General features: G+C 42.2%; 3 protein-coding genes across 6 annotated transcripts; 1 reads left to right on the top strand and 2 right to left on the bottom strand.

Annotated features, from left to right (window-relative positions):
- Positions 1-58: 58 nt before the first annotated feature.
- Positions 59-3240, bottom strand: LOC143123095 (uncharacterized). The gene is made up of 2 exons (XM_076284222.1): positions 3060-3240; positions 59-2671 (listed from the first exon to the last, which is right to left on the bottom strand). Exon 2 carries the CDS (start codon positions 2599-2601, stop codon positions 781-783), a length of 1821 nt encoding a protein of 606 aa, XP_076140337.1. The 5' UTR covers positions 2602-2671; positions 3060-3240; the 3' UTR covers positions 59-780.
- A 264-nt stretch (positions 3241-3504) lies between these two features.
- Positions 3505-7996, bottom strand: surf2 (surfeit 2). 3 transcript variants are annotated; one of them, XM_076284221.1, is made up of 7 exons: positions 7915-7996; positions 6882-6988; positions 6515-6666; positions 6249-6352; positions 5620-5817; positions 3743-3882; positions 3505-3613 (listed from the first exon to the last, which is right to left on the bottom strand). In XM_076284221.1, exons 2-7 carry the CDS (start codon positions 6954-6956, stop codon positions 3524-3526), a joined length of 759 nt encoding a protein of 252 aa, XP_076140336.1. In that variant the 5' UTR covers positions 6957-6988; positions 7915-7996; the 3' UTR covers positions 3505-3523. The 3 variants fall into 3 exon arrangements, with proteins under 3 accessions (XP_076140336.1, XP_076140335.1, XP_076140334.1); XM_076284220.1 differs by lacking the exon at positions 7915-7996 and adding an exon at positions 7067-7170; XM_076284219.1 differs by lacking the exon at positions 7915-7996 and having other exon boundaries at positions 6882-7152.
- pcyox1 (prenylcysteine oxidase 1) lies at positions 7416-15763 on the top strand. Of its 2 annotated transcripts, none has more exons than XM_076284217.1 (7): positions 7416-7539; positions 8289-8440; positions 8640-8846; positions 9082-9256; positions 9478-9689; positions 10333-10485; positions 10678-15763. In XM_076284217.1, exons 2-7 carry the CDS (start codon positions 8329-8331, stop codon positions 11346-11348), a joined length of 1530 nt encoding a protein of 509 aa, XP_076140332.1. In that variant the 5' UTR covers positions 7416-7539; positions 8289-8328; the 3' UTR covers positions 11349-15763. The 2 variants fall into 2 exon arrangements, with proteins under 2 accessions (XP_076140332.1, XP_076140333.1); XM_076284218.1 differs by lacking the exon at positions 7416-7539 and adding an exon at positions 7556-7798.
- The last annotated feature ends 1882 nt before the right edge of the window (positions 15764-17645 follow it).

Raw genomic sequence — 17645 nt, 5'->3', positions numbered from 1 at the left:
GCGACTGTTTCATGCCACGTATGCTGAGAGAGTGGTCGACCGCGGTGTTCATTTGAACTGGACAGAAGTACACACGTTTATTTTTAATCATTAGCCTATTTTGAAAAACACTGCCGATTTGGCTAAATTGCAGCATTTGCAATGCTGTCACACTACATACTCCAGAAGTGCGAGGTGTACTGATTTGTTTAATTCATTGTATCAATGTTTTATTAGTGTTTAAAAATGTTACAATTGTGATCTGCAGAACTGAAACAATGAGGTAGAAGACCATGAACTGAATGAACATATTTCAAATCAATTTTAGATTTAGATCAAAGGCCTCTTAGTAATAGCTTGAGGAATGATCTATAGTGGTTCTGATTTAGAAAACAATGCACCTAACCCAAGTGTTTTGCCCATTAATTGACAAAGAAGTTACTTACAGACCTGATCTTGAATATGACAAATTGGGTTCACATGTGTAAAAAAGGACAGATGCTGTAATATCTTGATAAACTATTAAATAATCATCAATATCTAATATGAACACTTAAAAGAGTGTATTAAAACACATTGATGAAAAGGTGACTGTACAAACCCATGTGTGAGTACAGCCTCTTGATGTTTGTCAGTGCTAAATAGTTACATCTCAGAATAATTCTACTGTAATCTTTGCATTTCCAAAGGCAGTAAACACAGTTACGTCACAAGACAAGAGACAGCAGTCACACCACAGATTTGCCAGTATCTGTACACAGTAATGAAGTATGCGAAGTTCTCTCTGAATCAGCATTAAGTTTAATGCTCCTGTTTGCACAGGTTGTCACTGGAGCTTGAACCACCAGAACCAACACCCACGCTCTGGCTCAACACAAAGGGCAGGTCTGCCACTGTGGCCTTCAGTGCGTCTGTGTAATTAGTCTTGGCCATCCAAACCTGCCTCCTGATGGCTACTGATGCAGCCATAGCCCTTCCTGATAACTCTGCTTGGTGAGAGGAGAGCTGGTGGGCAAACTGACCAATAAGCTTCAGCTCGTTGAGGACAGTCACAAAGCGCTGAGCAGGGTGGTCTTCTGTGATCTCCACTAGCAGTCGTTGCTGATAGTCTGACAAGTAATGCAGGTAGTTGGCAGTTTTGGCAAGCATACCAGCTGTCTGGTATGTGCCCTCCGTCAGCATCTCAGTAAGGCGCCAGCGATCAGCCGGTACTCCCTGCTCTATACTGTCCGTGGGCTTGACCGCTTGGAAAATGGCAGACATGAACCTGTTGACTTGCGGCATCCGGTCATAGGCTAAAGCCTGGCTTTCATTCAGCCTGTACATCTCCGAGCACACCTCTCGGAACGGCTTGGAGCTGGCTGGGTTGGGCCACGTGCTTTGCACCAACTCCTCAAATTCAGACGCCATGGTTGGATCTGGCAGATTAGGAGATGTTTTGGGGAAAGTTACACCCAGGTATTTGGCTGCTCGTGCAATGAGACTTTGAAGCTCTTTGGCAGTGAGGATATCTTGCTTGGAAACTGCACCCTCAGCACGTGAAGGTCCACCCTGTCTCTCTGCCTCAGTGGTTGCCTCTGGTTTTGAAGCCGCCTCCTCCTCCTGTTTGATAATGGTCAAAGGAATGGAACCAGTCACCACAGCGTCACTGGTGGATCCAGACCAGTCTCTCTGTTCCTCGCCCTGAGAGGATGTGGACGGTTGGGGGACATGAACTGCCCTGCAAGCTGGTGCCGAGGAGACAGCTACTGCTGCTGCTGCTGCTGCTGCCTCCGAATCCTTCTTCTCCAGAGCCTCCAGGCGCCTCTCCATCATGGCCCACTGGATCTGCATGGCCTGCTGCTGCGCTTCTAGCTTCTGCTCCACCACCTGGAGAAGGCGGTCGTGCAGCTCCTTTGGCTTCTGAGACCGCCGGCCCTCTCGGCGTCTCCGTTTCTCCCTCAGGGCAGATGTGCAGGAGGAGTCTGAGGAACTCCAGAAAGGTGAGGAGGACGAGGACGAGGAGCACCTCCTCCGATGTCCATGGCTCCTGCTGAAGTGCTTCGAGCAGCGCGTGTGACACTTGGACAGGCGCTTCCTCTTGTGAGAACTGGTGGATAGTGGGTGGGATGTCTGGTAACTCAGAGATGGAGTGGAGTCTGCTGACTGTTGAATAGCGACATGGGACATAAAGGCCCCCTTCACTACACCAGCATCTGACTCGGCAGGTACAGGGGGAGGGGATAGAATAGTGAACATCACTGGCATAGTGGACGATGTGGGGCCAGGGGTGGCCACCACAGGCCGAGGGACAGGCTGAGTACTGCAGACTACATCCTGGACAGGTTTGGCGTCGGTAACAGACGCCGTTGTGGTCTCAGGTTTGGGTTGCGCCCCAGCCTGAGCGGCTTCGTGCTTCCGTTGCTGACTCTCGCGATGCATCACTTCCTGCACTTTTGTAAGGCGGTTGATGCAGGAGCTCCAGTCCATTTTGGCACAGTGAGGGCATTTTCCGTACTCCAGCACGGCCTCTTTCGCATGCTGAATGCCCAGACAGTGCAAACACTGCTCGTGGGTATCCTTGGATGGGATCTTGTGCTTCCGACAGGCGCACCATGTGAACCGCGGAGATGAGCTTGCCATGTTGTTTTAGTCGCTTAGATGTGGACTGCAACGAATATGATTCGAACTTCGATTGTGGAACTGAAATTCACTGAAAATACAAACAGATTTTGCTTTAATGTCGCGCACAGCAGCAACAGCAGATTCTGCACATCCTGCAGAGATGTTAGCTTGTGTTGCTAGATTGCTAGAGAGCTGTTTGTGTGTACAGTTAGCCATCTTACAATCACATCAAAACGTTGCAGTAAAATATATCTGAAAACAAGTCTCAAGATTGTGCATGTCTTACTCGCGTCTCTAACGGTAACGTAATGACTGCATGGCATTAGCTTTTGTCTGATTCCCTCTTAGCTTGTTTGTTTATGTTGCATCCCTACCACGACAGAACAACCATCAGCTAATCTCATTTCACTAATTTACCACTTTTTCGTCGAAATGCAAATACATATAAATTCCAGTGTGAAGGTTCATGATCTTACCGATGTAGCGTTTCAGGATAACATTTTGTTTTTATCTCCGCGACAAATCGAGATCTCCGCGGACATGTGCGATTGCACTTGCAATGTCTCCCCCCTTCTGGTCAACGTCAGAAGCGTCACAAGCTAGAAAGAATTTTGGTGTCCAGACACCACAGCTCTGAAGAAGCGTTTAGACAAAGGTGTTTTCCACGATGCATCCCATGTTTACAGAATTATTCATTCTGACAACATGGCCTACCTTAACTACATGCCATAGTCCACTCACTCCGAATAATGTTGTATGCTTAATAAAGTGCTTGTTTTATATAAAATTTGAATTTAAGAAAAAAAAATGACTTTTTTTTTACAAAAAGAGTAGACTATTTTGTTTTCTCACATAAATAGGTTGATGATTTTTTTTTTTGGTCTGTGATGGCTGAGAGACAGAAATAAATCAGTCAGTCAATAATGAGAACACAATACTTTTATTTCCCATTTCTGACTTTGCCAATGAATTGAAACCCTTTCCTCTTCCTGCTGTTCTTAAATTTCTTTTTGAAGTCTTCAGGCTGCACCTGTTAGGAAAAAAAAACAGTTCATGGAATATTAACACAGACTAAACAACAAAACATTAACATGATGAAACAGAGCATGACTAAACCAGATAACAACATGTTTGTCTTGTATGCTGTATTATTTCCGACCTTTTTGCGTTTCTGTGGAGCCTGCTTCTGCTCCTCCTCAATGGCAGAAACCTCCATGTCTTCTTCATCAGTCTCAAAATCATCTCCATCTTCCTCTGCACCTGCCATTTTCTCTGGCTCCTTTACAGTGAACAGGGATGCTGTACATAGAAGAGAAAGGGCTAATCAATCAGAACTGAGCATAGAGCACAGAACCACATTCATTATGGCATCTTTGTTTAATAGGGTAGATGCATTGAACAGTAACAATCCTACATTCAAGTCTTGTCATCTGAGCTACAGTGCATATAAAAATGATTAGCCCCCCTTTGGATATATTCCCCTTTTCTTGTTTTTATAAATGGAATTTTGGTCAGTTTAATTTGGCCTTTTGTTTACAATAATTTACACAAAAAAAAGGTCCAAGTCACTAGTTAATCAGTATTCCTGGCTACAATGCCACCATGAAGACACAATAACTCTCTAAGCAACTCAGAGAAAATGTATATGGATGGATATAAAAAAAAAATCCACTGGAGTTCACAGATATCCATCATTAAGGAATGTAAGGAATATGGCAAATGTGTAAATCTGCCTAGAGCAGGTCGTCCCTACAAACTGAGCGACCATTCAAGAGTAATGCTGATGGGGGCGGGGCACCAAGGCACCCATGACAACTCTGGAGTTAAAAGCATCAGCAGCTCAAGTTCTTCACCAGTCAAAGCTCTATGGGCAAGTGACAAAGCTCATGTTATGTCTCGACTAAAGTTCTGCTAAAGAGTTGGGAGACTCCAAGGTAAAATGGAAGAAGGTTCTTTGCTCTGATGAGAGCAAAATGTAGCTTTATGGCCATCAGACTCGGTGCTATGTTTGGCGGACACCAAACACTGCACATCACCACAAACGCACCATCCCTAATCTGAAGCATAGCGGTGGCAGCATCATGCTGTGGGGGTGCTTCTCGACAGCAGTCCCTGGAAGGCTTGTAAAGGTAAAGGGTCAAATGAATTCAGCAAAATATATGGAAATTCTGGAGGACAATCTGATTCAGTCTGCAAGAGAATTACGATTTAAGGGAAGTCGTAATTCTCTAGAATTACGGGAGACGATTTACTTTCCAGCAAGACAATGACCCAAAGCATACAGTGAAAGCTACACAGAAATGTTTTAAAGACAACAACATGGATGTTCTTGTGTGCCTAAGACCTCAATCCAATACAGAATTTGTAGCTGGACTTGAAAAGGGTTCACAAAATAGTATAATAAAGAAAAAAACAATTATTTTGAGACATTCTGTGAAGAAATACACATCACATACACATCATCATCCATGGTACTAATGCAGATCTGTCAATAGGTTAGCCCTTTTATGACATGGCTGATGAGCCAAATCTGAGCTATTCGGCTTCACTTTTGGTTCAGTATCCTCAGTTGGTTCGAAGATGCAGACAAAAGAAAATATCATACTTTACTACAGCAAATATATCACACATTACAAGGCATTTCAGCACAAGAGCTGATATTGGCTCTTTCATATGGGTCAAGAGCTGATATTGGCTCTTTCATATGGGTCTTCTTTAGAAAATTCTGTTTGGTTATGTGTAAATAGTTTGACACGCATGTCAACGTGCTGTCCAAGCAACCTACTGCTACAAACTAGAAGGCAACCAACAATCTCATACTTTTTCGCTTCAGCTGTGGTTTTATAGAAAGAACGATTTGAGATGACAGCATTGAGCTCTATACTGATAAGGCACTTTCTGTGACACCTTACCAGTACGTCTATTACAACTTATAAAAGCCTGAATAAATGATCACTTGACATGGACATGGAAAAGGTTTAGAAGTTCGAAATGTGTTGAAATGTGTATTTTTCAGAATGGACACAGCCTACTCACATGGGTAAAGGTCTGACAGGCTGTCTTCTGAATCGCTGCCCTCCCCATCACTGGAACTGGGCTCCCACACCTCCCCGTTCCCTTTTTTCTTATGGTTGTTTTGTCGTTTGTTTTCGCCGTCATCTTCCTCTCTGGGTCGCCTCTTCTGCCGGAGATGAGCAGGAACATATTCCACTCCCTGCTGCTGGCACTCCTTAACTGCACAGGTATGCCACACACATTGTTATTCCAGGCAAACATCACCTCTTAACACAGTGAAATAGCAAAGGTTAAGACAGTCATTCACTTTAAGGACAACATCAAAAGTATACATGTGAATGTATCCTTCCTGAGAATCTAATTGACATCAACAAAACATAAAACTATCTCTTCAAGATGATATCTAAAATGTGTCACTTACTGCAGATAGCATTATTTAGACTTAGACAACGTTAATGTCCTCAAGGGGCAATTTTAGTTACTTGTGTAAGTGTTGATAAATCAGAATGTATTTAAATAAACTGCTTGAATGTAAAAGTAAATGTAAGGGAGTGATGACAAGCATACTAATCCATCAAGTCATGAGGCAAGAGGTCATGGTTTGTGTCTAGTTCAGTGTGTTAATGAAAAGGGGGAAATAGCCTACTGACATTTCTGCAGAGCTTTCTGAAAGCGTTTTCCATTAACATGCCTTAGAACATGGTGAGGAAGGCGATTGATATGTCGAAGAGTCAGCTTGCAAAAGAGATGATTGCTGTGGGACACATAAATATTGTACAAAATGCTGTGAGCGACTTGTACCATTACAGTCATTACATAGTCTGCAATGCAAAGTGCCCCAATCATGGCAGGAAAAGGCTGAAATACATAGGACATAAAAAATTATTGTGCAGTTAGCATGTCAATGTTTACTTACGGCTCTTTGGTACTTGGTACCACGTGGGGCTCATATTGACTGTAATCAAATTCAGCAACAGCACTCAATTTCTTGTACTTTTTCCCCAAAGTGAAGTTCTTTAGTTCATTCAGGCTGCAGGGAAACTCGTGTCCATTCAAGGTACATTTGATCTGAGGTATGAAAATACAAGTGAATGAACTGGGAGCACTAACTTTGCCATACGCATCATACTTGGTCGACAACGGTCATTTAAAGTATCATGAACAACAACAGCATGTCTAACGTTAATGTTAAGATATAACGTAAGAGTGCAATGATAATGACTTAGTACTGTCAGAGAAAAAACATTTCCACAGTATCAACAAGGGAAAAACGAGGTGCAAACCTTGTTGGCGTCTGTGGCCTGAAGAAAAGGGTGATTCTTAAGGAAATCTATGAGGTCTTTCGGTAGATCCGCCATTATCACGTGTAGCTCGGGCAAAGTTGGGAATACTTAAAAACGTAACGTTACAACAGGATGAAAATGTCACATAATTTTGCTTAAATATACAGTCAATGTTATTAGCTTACCAGCATGAGGTGACAAACGTGTGGCGAAAACGACATACTAGAGAAGTTTTAAACAAGCTCTGGACACACTGTTTTGGTACTCTACTTCCGGGTCACACAGGTTTCAAAATAAAAGTGCTGTTAGACACATCTTTTTTAACACAACATAAATTACTTAAATGCAACTCCCCTTAAACTCACAAAAAGTTTGCTGAAACAAGTGGCCTAATAAATGTATTTAATGTAGTGTCTTTGAAGAAGTATAGTCGTAAAGTGTAGCATTGTAAGTAAGTACCATTGTATACTCCAGTTCGATAGGTGGCGGTATACTGATTGTCAACATATACTAATTGTCAACAGGAGTGAATACTGTCATTCTGTGCTGGAGTAGTGTCTCTGAACCTACAACTCACTCTTTACTTTGTAGTTTTAGCTGTCAGATGTCAAACTTATTTTGACTTTCAAACATATACATTAGGAGATCTCTGAAAATGGTATGTAGTGAAATTATTTCGGAATTAATATCGCATCAAGTTATGTCCGCAAGTTAACTTTGAAGTCAAATTAGCTAGCTAGTAGATGTCTTTAAGTTAGGTTAACTTGATAGGAAAGTGGAGGTTAGGGTACTACTATGTAGTTAAACGAGAAACGACATTTCCTCAAATAAGTCTAACACGACAGAAATGGCTGCATATTTTGTGCGTTTTTGATGTTAATGTTTGTTGAACCACTTAGCGAACTGCTAACTTCACGGTATGTTGTAAAACCAAGAAGGTGCGGTATGCTACCACACTTAGCTTGCTGCTTAAAGTTCAGTTAATGTGACATGTGTTCTTACGCAAAATACTAAGTGTTCTGTAATAACTCACTCCAAATTGAGTTGTTGTGCCTTTCTTCGACCAGTTGACATCAAACGTTGATGACACGTTAAATCCAAATAGATTTTGAGTGTTTGTATTTCATCTGTAGTACTTTCTTCGGGCCTTGTCCTTAAAGTAGGAGTAAAGTTCAAGTTGGTTGTATTAAGACGTGCTCTGACTGCTTCCTTTCGAAATCACCGACCACTGTACCACTGTAATTTCGGTGACTGTTCGCATCACTAGGCGCTTTTGTACTTTATATTGTTGTTATGTATGTTTGTGCGTTATATTATTTTTGAACATACAGTCAGTGTAAGTTCATAATTGATACGGCCATGATTTCAGCTTTATCTCAAGTTTTGTCTTTTTTCCCCTCCTCCTAGGTGTCAATATTTGTAAAGACTTCATAAATATCAGACAACAATGTTTCCACCAAATCTTCCAATCAAAACACTTGTGTTCCTGGGGCTCTGTCAGTTTGGCCGAAGAGGTCTTGCTTCTGCCCCAGAGCTCAGAGATCAACCCAAGAAGATCGGTGAGCCCTCACATATATGTTATCATTCTCCGTAATAACACAATTAATTGAGTTGATGTATATGTACAAAGCTTCAAAAAGTCAGTCTCAATGCTGGAAAGGGAAGTGTTCGTTTTAATTCTGCTTGTAATAAGCTTATAATTTGAAACCACTTGTTTGTATATTTAGTGCCATAAAAACAAGTTTCTCCCCCCTGTAGCCATAGTTGGAGCAGGAATTGGAGGTACCGCTGCTGCCTACTTCCTGCGGCAGGAGTTTGGAGAGAGTGTTAAAATTGACATATTCGAACCAGGAAAGGTTGGGGGCCGTCTAGCCACGGAGAACATTGCAGGTGACGAATATGAGACAGGAGGATCCATTATCCACCCACTGAACCTGCACATGAAGCACTTTGTGGATAAGCTAGGTAAAGATGATTAGCATGGCAAATGAAATCCTTTTAAATAAATGCCTTGAATGGGATGTGCTGTTATGTTGATATCATATACTGCAAAATGTGAATTGCACACTTTTGTTAGTAATCGAGGTCTATGTAGTGGTACATGCTGAAAGCAGTTGTAAGCAGTGATAGATATGTAATGTACGATATGTGGTAGACATTTCTGATTGCCACGGTCCCCTGTTGTTATCGACATTGATAGGGTTGAATCCACGAAAGGATGTGCCCTCTAAAATGGCAATTTTCGACGGGAAGGAGTTGACGTTTGAGGAGAGTGACTGGTTCGTTGTCAATATCTTTCGGATGCTATGGCAATATGGGTTCAACTTCCTGCGTATGTACATGTGGGTGGAGGGAATTCTGGACAAGTTCATGAGGTGAGTCACTGGGTCACTGAGGTAAATGCTCTTGAATGACTCAGAATATATACATTTGTTTGGACATATAATCTCAGATATAACTTTCACATCAAATGGACTTTGAATGGCTCAATTTGAAGCTCTCTTATCCTTCACCATTGCATTGATTTCATCGATGAATTGATAAGTTTGCATATACAGTGCATATGGTCTCTCTGTCTCTCTCACTCTCTCCTCAGGATATACCAGTACCAGCAGTTTAGCTATGCCTTCTCGAGTGTTGACAGGCTGTTACATGCGATGGGCGGCGATGCCTTTCTTACCTTAACCAATCAGACCTTGGAAGAAGCCATGATGGGGGAGGGCTTCTCTCAGAACTTCCTGAATGACATCGTGGCCCCTGTCACACGTGTCAATTACGGCCAGAGTGTCCGCATCAATGGATTAGTGGGTACGGATGAATCACAAACTGGAAGCGACCCCATGTTTTTGCATGAATTGCATATCAGCTAATGATTATTAGCTCTAAAGTAAAGGGTCGAACAGTAACTCAAGAAATGAATTTCAAAGGATATTTTATTTAAAGACAACAGATTGATACATCTGTAGGTGCGACTAATGCTTTATTACGCTACAGTAAGGTTTTGTTTGGTTTGAAAGCAGCACATTTTTCAAACTACCTAAAAAGCACATGTAGGCCTACTATGAACCTTTCAAACACCACCACCATCCCAGTTGCCACTGCTAGCAAGGTACAGTTGTACTGTGAAAGCTCTCCTCATATTTTTGCTTGGTACTCCTTCCCTGAACACAGAACTACATAGTGAATAGCCTATTGGGAATTGCACGTCTGTTTATCGGTCCTTCACCTGACAGTGCATCATCAAAACTAATGTGAAGATGACCACAAAACAAGTTTTGTATAAAAGCATATCTCATAAAGTAGCAAATTGTTGCATAGTGTAACTTTTCATGTAAACCCTCTGTTCACAAAATGCGTTTTGCAGACCTCCCCCTGGACTGTGTTAAAGTCTGTCCAGGACACTGTGTTAAGACTGGATAGGTGTAAGCTAGTGCTGTTTTGGGTCCTGCAGGTGCTGTGTCTCTCGCCGGGGCAGACTCGGGGCTATGGGCAGTGGACGGGGGCAATAAGAGGGTATGTTCTGGCCTTCTGTACCACAGCAAGGCCGAGCTCATTCAGGCACGTGTGACCGCCATCGCAGTCAAACACAGACCCTCCAAGAGTGGTAAGAATCTGCTTTAATCTATTCTAGATCTGTTGTGATAGACTTTTACTTCACCTTTTAATGTATTGAGTTCAACAAGTTTTAAGACGCTGGATGTAAAACTGATGATTATACTCATTATACTCAGGTCACTCTTGGTTTCAAAAAGGGTCATAGTTTTACTCTCCCCTTCTCCACTCTCCTTGTCGTTAGGTAACTCTGTTAACCTCTATGAGGTTAATTACGTCAGCCAATCAGGTGCAGCTCATTCCCTCTATGACATTGTCATCGTGGCCACACCCCTGCACCAGGGCCTATCAGACATCGCCTTCCTGGGCTTTTCCCCACCCATTCCCTCGCACTTCCCTGGCCGCTTCCATCAAACGATGGCCACGCTGGTCCACGGCCGGCTCAACGTCTCCTTCCTGGGCTCTGCCGCCGACCCGGCCCACTTCTTCTACTCGGACATCCTCACCACTGAGCACCAGCGCCTGGACATCAACAGCCTGAGCTCGCTGGACCCCGTGAGCATCCCTCCGGGCTACAAGCGGCCGCCGGCCTCGCAGCCCTCCGTCTGGAAGGTGTTCTCACCGCGGCCGCTGACACCGGAGCAGCTGGGCGCCATGTTCGTGTCGTGGGATGAGGTGTCGGAGACCCGCTGGCTGGCGTACCCGGCATACAGCCCGCCACACCGCGGCACGCCGCCTTTCGAGCTGCACGAACGCCTCTACTACCTGAACGCCATAGAGTGGGCGGCCAGCGCCATGGAGATGAGCGCCATCTCCGCCCGCAACCTAGCGCTGCTCGCCCACCACCGCTGGCATGGCCAGACCGCCAAGGTGGACCAGGAGGACCTCCACACCCGTCTGAGGGGGGAGCTGTAAAGGTGTGGAGTGAAGGGGGGGACAGGCGCAAAGGCACGACTGGTTGGAGAGGGGGGCGATGAGGAGACGTGCCCCAGAGCTAACTCTCTTCACCGGTCTTAGTTTACTCGTAATGCCCACAACTGGCAAAAATAAAAAAAAATCCCCATGACTATTGGAGTTTAGAGTAGGAAGAAGTTGTGGGAGGGTTAATTCAGCAAAACTCAAAACAACAAAGGGACATGAGAAAAAGATGCTGTTGTTGTCGGACTAAAGTATACCTTTAAAGGGCTGCCTCACTGTTTGGTTTCGAAAATAATTTTTAATTTAATCGTCAGGCCATTGGTCCTGCAGAAATGATTAACTACTTTTAAAATAGTATCAAACACAAATGATTTTAAAATAATTATAATATAATTATAATGATTATATTGATGATACAATAATGTAAAGGCCAGCACAAGTTAGTAAAACAACTCTGATACCATACAACATTTCTAAAATCGAACTGTTTTTAAAGTGTAAATCCGGAGTAAAAACAACCTAGCGTCTATTTATGACACTTAACAATTTTAAACTTTTGATTGAGAGCAAAATTATGTTAATTGGTGGCGTTTTGAGCAAGACCGTTTATTTGCATTATCACTGAATGGGCTTACAGTGATGCTAACAGGGCAAGGTGGCAAGTTGCTATTTTATACCACTAGCAATGCTTAAAATATAATTACACTTCTGTGGTAGTGTGGTGAGGGTTTCTACAGACAAACCGACGTATTGTAAACTTTCAAAGTGAACAGAGAGGTTATAACAATGCCTGTATCTGTAGGAATAAAATCCCATGGATTCCTGGTCTGGTATTGTCAAATCAGCGGGCGCGTTCAATCGAATCAGCGCTGCGCAGATCTGGCTAAACGTAAGACATGTTCGTATTAAAAGCGCTAGATCTGCACAGTGCTGCAAGGCCGAACCCGCCCGTCAATTTGACGATACCAGAACAGGAAGCCATGGATATTTTTTCTACAGATACAGGTCTTGTTATAACATATACAGTACTTTGGTTTGTTTGTAGAAACCCTCACCACACTACCACAGAAGTGTAATTCTATTTTGAGCATTGCTAGTGGTATAAAATAGGGTGTGGCACCTTGCCCTGTTAGCAACACCGTAAGTCCATGACCCATGAAACATGACATTCATACAACATATGACATACACCAGGGATTGGAGGACACATTTCACAAACATTACCTAATAATAGACCACAAAGGTGACCACCTACCGACTTGTATTATATTTATTTTCATAAAAAATATGTTCTTTATCTTAAAGAAGCTTTTAACGTGTTTCAAGGTGGATTTGTTACTAATTTGTTTTCACATAGATCTCCATTTCTCAAGGTCTCCGAGTACTGTCAATACGAAAAAACCCGAAAACAATGTTTTTTTACCTAGCTGGAGTTGCTACAGCCAGGCAGCTACAGCACTACACTGGGGGCATGTACATGAGAGCTCACGGACATGCCCCGAGAGTGTAGCTGCCTGGCTGCGTTAGCTGCTGGCTGTAGCAATTCGAGCGTGGTTAAACCGATTGTTTTCAGGTTTTTTTCACACTGACCATATTTGGTGATCTTGAGAACCTCCAGACAGAACAACACTGTGCTGATTGTGTCACGGCAGTGTTCGAGTTCTTGAGTTGAGCTCATAATGTACTGTATTCTGACATGCACTTGTGGGAGAGCAAATGAGCAATAGGAAGACCAAGGTGGTGTGGTTCTTTTGGGAACATCTGTGTAACCAGATAAGCCATTGACGCCATTGGTCATTGCTTTTCAAAACTGCTGACAAAACCGCAAAACTGCAAGCGAATAAGGAAGTTCTGAAAACCACTTGGTAGATACTAAAAGAAATGTCTCAGGTCTCTGATGCCACCTCAGATGTCTTTGATATGCTTGTTAGTCTGTCTGTGTTATAAGCACAGCAACAGAGGCACATTATTTCAGCAATAACTTTTTAAAATACATCAAATGGCAGGATTTTATGGGCACAGTTTTTCTGAAAGCTCAAGTGACATACAAATGGGCCTAATATGTTATATGTTTAGATACGCTTTCTAAGAAGTCATCCTCTGTTAGTGGTATACATGTAGACAGAAACCTGCTGCCTGTAGAAGGTGAATTTTCTGGATAGCCTCTCTGTCTTCAGTGTCTTGTGATTAGCTGCTAATGTCAAATAATCATTAACAGTTATGTAAAAGTAGTTTACAGATTTTTTTATACAGTACAATCAGCTTGTCTCTGAGTGCTTCTGTGCTTCTCATAAGTCAACATCTGGTGGCTTCCTTCTGGTCGTTGCTAAATAATGACCAGTAATGAGTCACTGTATCTTTGACTAAAAAAAACAAGTGTTTTTTTACACCATGAATTGAAATTTGCTTCGTCGATATTTGTAGTGTTATGTATTGCACCTTTTAAATCAAGGTAGGCCTACTGCTAGATTTTTAATTACTATGCTTGTTTAGTGAGCCACTTGCAATAACCTGTCATTCCCAAAGTGCCTTTAATGCTTTTTTAGCAATAAGAAAAATATGGACTGTTTGTAAATATGATGTGTGTTGCTGTGTAAACAGGGCCAAACTGAGATGTGAGTTTTCATGGGAAATACTGCACTGTAACCAGGCTCCTATTTGATACTGTAACTGAAGCAGACAGAGAGACCCCTTGGAAACCCCTAGGAGTACAGTATAGCGTGGTGCAAGTACACTAAGACCACCAGGATCCCGATATTTCCTAAAGTTAAGATCGGCAAAAGACCTTTATTCAATAAGTTTAAAGTAGCCTGGGTGATCCCACATGAACCAGTTAGCAAATTTGAATTTGATCTGCAGGTTGGTCTGGATAGGAGCCCGTTGACGTCTGTTCCCGAATAACCAAAACCCAGGAATGTGTATTTTCTTTGGAATTGAGTGAACAACTGCATTTAAAACCTTTATTTACGAGACAGATAAGTTTGCTGCACTTTTGAAACGATTTGGTAAGACTTTAATGCACACATTTAAGTTGAATTTCACTTATGGTTATGCCTGTGGAAGCAGAGAAAGGCAAGTTTGGAAACGGGGGTCAATGGGCTCCTTTCCAGACAGATATGCAGAGCAAATTCAAATTTACTAACCAGTTCATCTGGGTTCACCCAGGCTACTTTTAACTTCTTGAATTAAGCTCTTTTGCCGATCTTAACTTTAGGAAATATCGGGATCCTGGTGGTCTTAGTGTACTTGCACCACGCTATACTGTACTCCTGTTTACTAACAGGTTCGTCGGGGTTCACCCAGGTTGGGTTAAAGGTGTTTGTGAGACGACACCTGCTGCTGAGCGTTGTCTCACCACCGTGGTCTCTGTACTTCCTCTTCCTGGAGGCTGATGGAACGCAGTTTAAGGTGTTCCCTGTTCCCGGTTCCTGATGCTATGTAGACCAAATAGAACAAGCTCACCCAAGCCCATAGGTTAGTGTAAGGTACATTAGGGTGTATTATATCCCTCTCCTGTGCCTTTTAAGTCTTTGTACTACTGATTGGAAAATCAATAACTATAGAATTATGCTGGAGTTTGTGTGATGCCATTGTTGACATTTCTTCCTGTGTTTCTTTCTTTGTTTAAAAAAAGAATAGAATTCTGTCTGACTTACTAAGTTTTATTTTTTCTGTGTCAACTGTAATATGAACATGCACCTCTTGAATTGGTATTTGGAATTTGAAACCATCAATCATGATGAACACTGACCTACTGTTTCAGTGAGTAGAAGGAAGAAGTCAGGCGCAGAATGGACTGAATGCGATTAAAAAGAAATTCAAGAAATGCAATATATACTTTGTGCTTGTTGACAAAACGTCTATGAAGAATTAATGAGTTAATAAAATGGTTTAAGGAGGAAACGTCTAGCAGAGGGTCTGGTCATAATTTAACTTACTCAGATTGTTCAGGGACCTTCATTGTTAAATTTAAATCAGTTCATTTGAAGAAACAACAATAAATCTTGTTTTATGTTTTATACAAATGTTTTATTTTGTGAGAATGAAGGCACAGTTCCTGTTCTGCTATGGTCGTTTTATGTCTGTGAAGATACTGGGAGTAACATCTGTTTTCTTTGGTGAACAGTGGGCTGTGTTTACACGGCAGGCCGACTGGATCTGAAAATACCGCTTTCCATGTGCTTTTGTACTGTTTGCACTGACACCACTATGTCCATATACCAGTGCAGTACTGTAGACTGCATCTGATCTATGCCACTTAGGTGCAAAAAAATAGGTGTTTGATCGTATACTATGCAGTGTTAACACAAGAGACCACTTCAGTGTACTGAGGGTCACTTGAACTGGATGTGATTAAGTTGACAGTGAGGTCTTTGTTTATGATGTCAATAAACCAGTAAAATATTGGAAAATGTCTTATCATTCTGTTAAATGATATTTGACATTCTTAAAATGGTTTAGTAAGAGTTGTTGCATCTAATAGGTTGAGGAGTATTATAAATAATATATTTTTAGATAAATAAAATAAAAGAAGGTGGATATGCTTTGTTATTTTTTTAAGTAATGCTATTACACTCTGGACATAAAGACCATACCTCTCAGTATGCAAGTTTCTATTCAATTGTTCAGAATCCTACATCTAACTTATTCTCTAAATGTGTGGAGAATAACTTCATGGTGACACCTAGTGGAGAACTATGGAAATGACCAGAATATTCCAGAAAGAACTGAAAGTCTGGCAGTTACAGTATGAGAAGCATGAGAGACAAACATATAGCTCAAGTCAGAGTCAAATGTAAAGCTGAACTGAGTGTTTCTCTTCTCCAAAGCTGATATAAAAGTTAAGTGAAGATACTGTGCCTTCATTAACTCCAACCTTCATCTACTGATTTGGGGAGCCTGATGGATGCTGTCTCTATCCTCAGATCATTACAGAGCCCTCCTGATAGATCATGCACTATGCGCAGACCTCCAGGAGATGAAGAGCAGCCTGCAGTTGCTGAAGAGTAACAGCAGAAGGTCAATAGGCGCAGGAGTACCTTCTCTTTGATGAAGCTGAGGAGACACTCTCAACGGACATCATTAGGCCCATCTCCCTCAGGCTAGAGGAGAGAGAGACAACCACTTCATCCTGTCACTGGACACAGAGGAAGCTTCTCCCCAGAGGAGCTGTCCGTCAGGCAGGCAGGTGGGAGGCTGCAGGTGATCAGGCAGAGGCAGGTGATGTGGGGCAATGGGAATGAGAGCGACTTCCACTCACCACGTGCAGCAGCTCAGGCAGGAGGTTGAGCGAACGATGAGTCCGCACACCAGAATCTGCTCCTTAGCGAGCAGATTCTGTTGTGCGGACTCATTGTTCTTATCTTTGCATCTGCTTTTCTGTCCAGCACCCAGTATTTATCGTTTTTGGATGTGTGTGCTGTATCTTTGAACTCTCTTGATACCCGATGGGGCTAGTCCTAAGGCGCTGAGCTGTGCCATGGCTGACAAGAAGCTCTACATAGAGGTGCCAAAGAAACTGGAAGCTGAGAGGAAGAAACAGGATGTTGAGAATACCTGGCTGCCCTCAGACTACAGTTAAGCTATATGAACACGTCAGAGTACCACAGCTATAGCTCACACACTCGGGACTGCACTGCAGACACACAGCATATTGACTCATGTTAAAATTAATATTTTCCATTGTTTTATATGAGATGTAGATGTTAAGTAACATGTACACTATTTTTGCCATTTTGTTTAACATGGAGTGGAGCTGACATTTCCTTCCTGATATAGCCTTTACTTAAATTATCTATAAAATATGGTATGTCAGTTGTAGGTTTGAGATAGCCCACTACTGAAGGATCGTGTTTAACCAGGTTAAAGGTACAGTACATACAGAAAGTATTCACAGCGCTTCACTTTTTCCATATTTTGTTATGTTACAGCCTTATTCCAAAATGGATTGAGTTATTTTTTTCCCCTCAACATTCTACACATAATACCCCATAATGACAACTTAAAAAAAGTTTGTTTGAGATTTTTGCAAATGTATTAAAAATAAAAAACAAAGAAATCACTTGTACATAAGTATTCACAGCCTTTGAGATCAAGCTCAAAATTGAGCTCAGGTGCATTCTGTTTCATTGTGCATCCTTGAGATGCTTCTACAGCTTAATTGGAGTCCACCTGTGGTAAACTTCAGTTGATTTGACATGATTTGGAAAGGCATATACCTGTCTATACAAGGTTCCACAGTTAACAGTGCATGTCAGACCACAAAACAAACAAACAAACAAGAAGTCAAGGGAA

Source organism: Alosa pseudoharengus, unplaced genomic scaffold (genome assembly GCF_046254945.1).
Source record: "Alosa pseudoharengus isolate Yale_2024_CS ecotype anadromous, Long Island Sound unplaced genomic scaffold, YU_APseudo_1.1 YU_APseudo_1.1_scf_14, whole genome shotgun sequence".
Taxonomy (NCBI): Eukaryota; Metazoa; Chordata; class Actinopteri; order Clupeiformes; family Clupeidae; genus Alosa; species Alosa pseudoharengus.
The sequence above is the reverse complement of the archived record's forward strand: the minus strand, read 5'-3'. Positions and strand labels throughout refer to the sequence as shown.

Coding starts and splice junctions, on each gene's coding strand:
- pcyox1 (XM_076284217.1), top strand. CDS start 8,329: ATGTTTCCACCAAATCTTCCAATCAAAACACTTGTGTTCCTGGGGCTC. Junction 9,257..9,477: donor ATTCTGGACAAGTTCATGAG/GTGAGTCACTGG, acceptor CTCTCTCCTCAG/GATATACCAGTACCAGCAGT. Junction 9,690..10,332: donor CCGCATCAATGGATTAGTGG/GTACGGATGAAT, acceptor TGGGTCCTGCAG/GTGCTGTGTCTCTCGCCGGG.
- surf2 (XM_076284221.1), bottom strand. CDS start 6,956: ATGGCGGATCTACCGAAAGACCTCATAGATTTCCTTAAGAATCACCCT. Junction 6,667..6,881: donor AGGCCACAGACGCCAACAAG/GTTTGCACCTCG, acceptor TTCATACCTCAG/ATCAAATGTACCTTGAATGG. Junction 3,614..3,742: donor CTCCACAGAAACGCAAAAAG/GTCGGAAATAAT, acceptor TTTTCCTAACAG/GTGCAGCCTGAAGACTTCAA.
- LOC143123095 (XM_076284222.1), bottom strand. CDS start 2,601: ATGGCAAGCTCATCTCCGCGGTTCACATGGTGCGCCTGTCGGAAGCAC.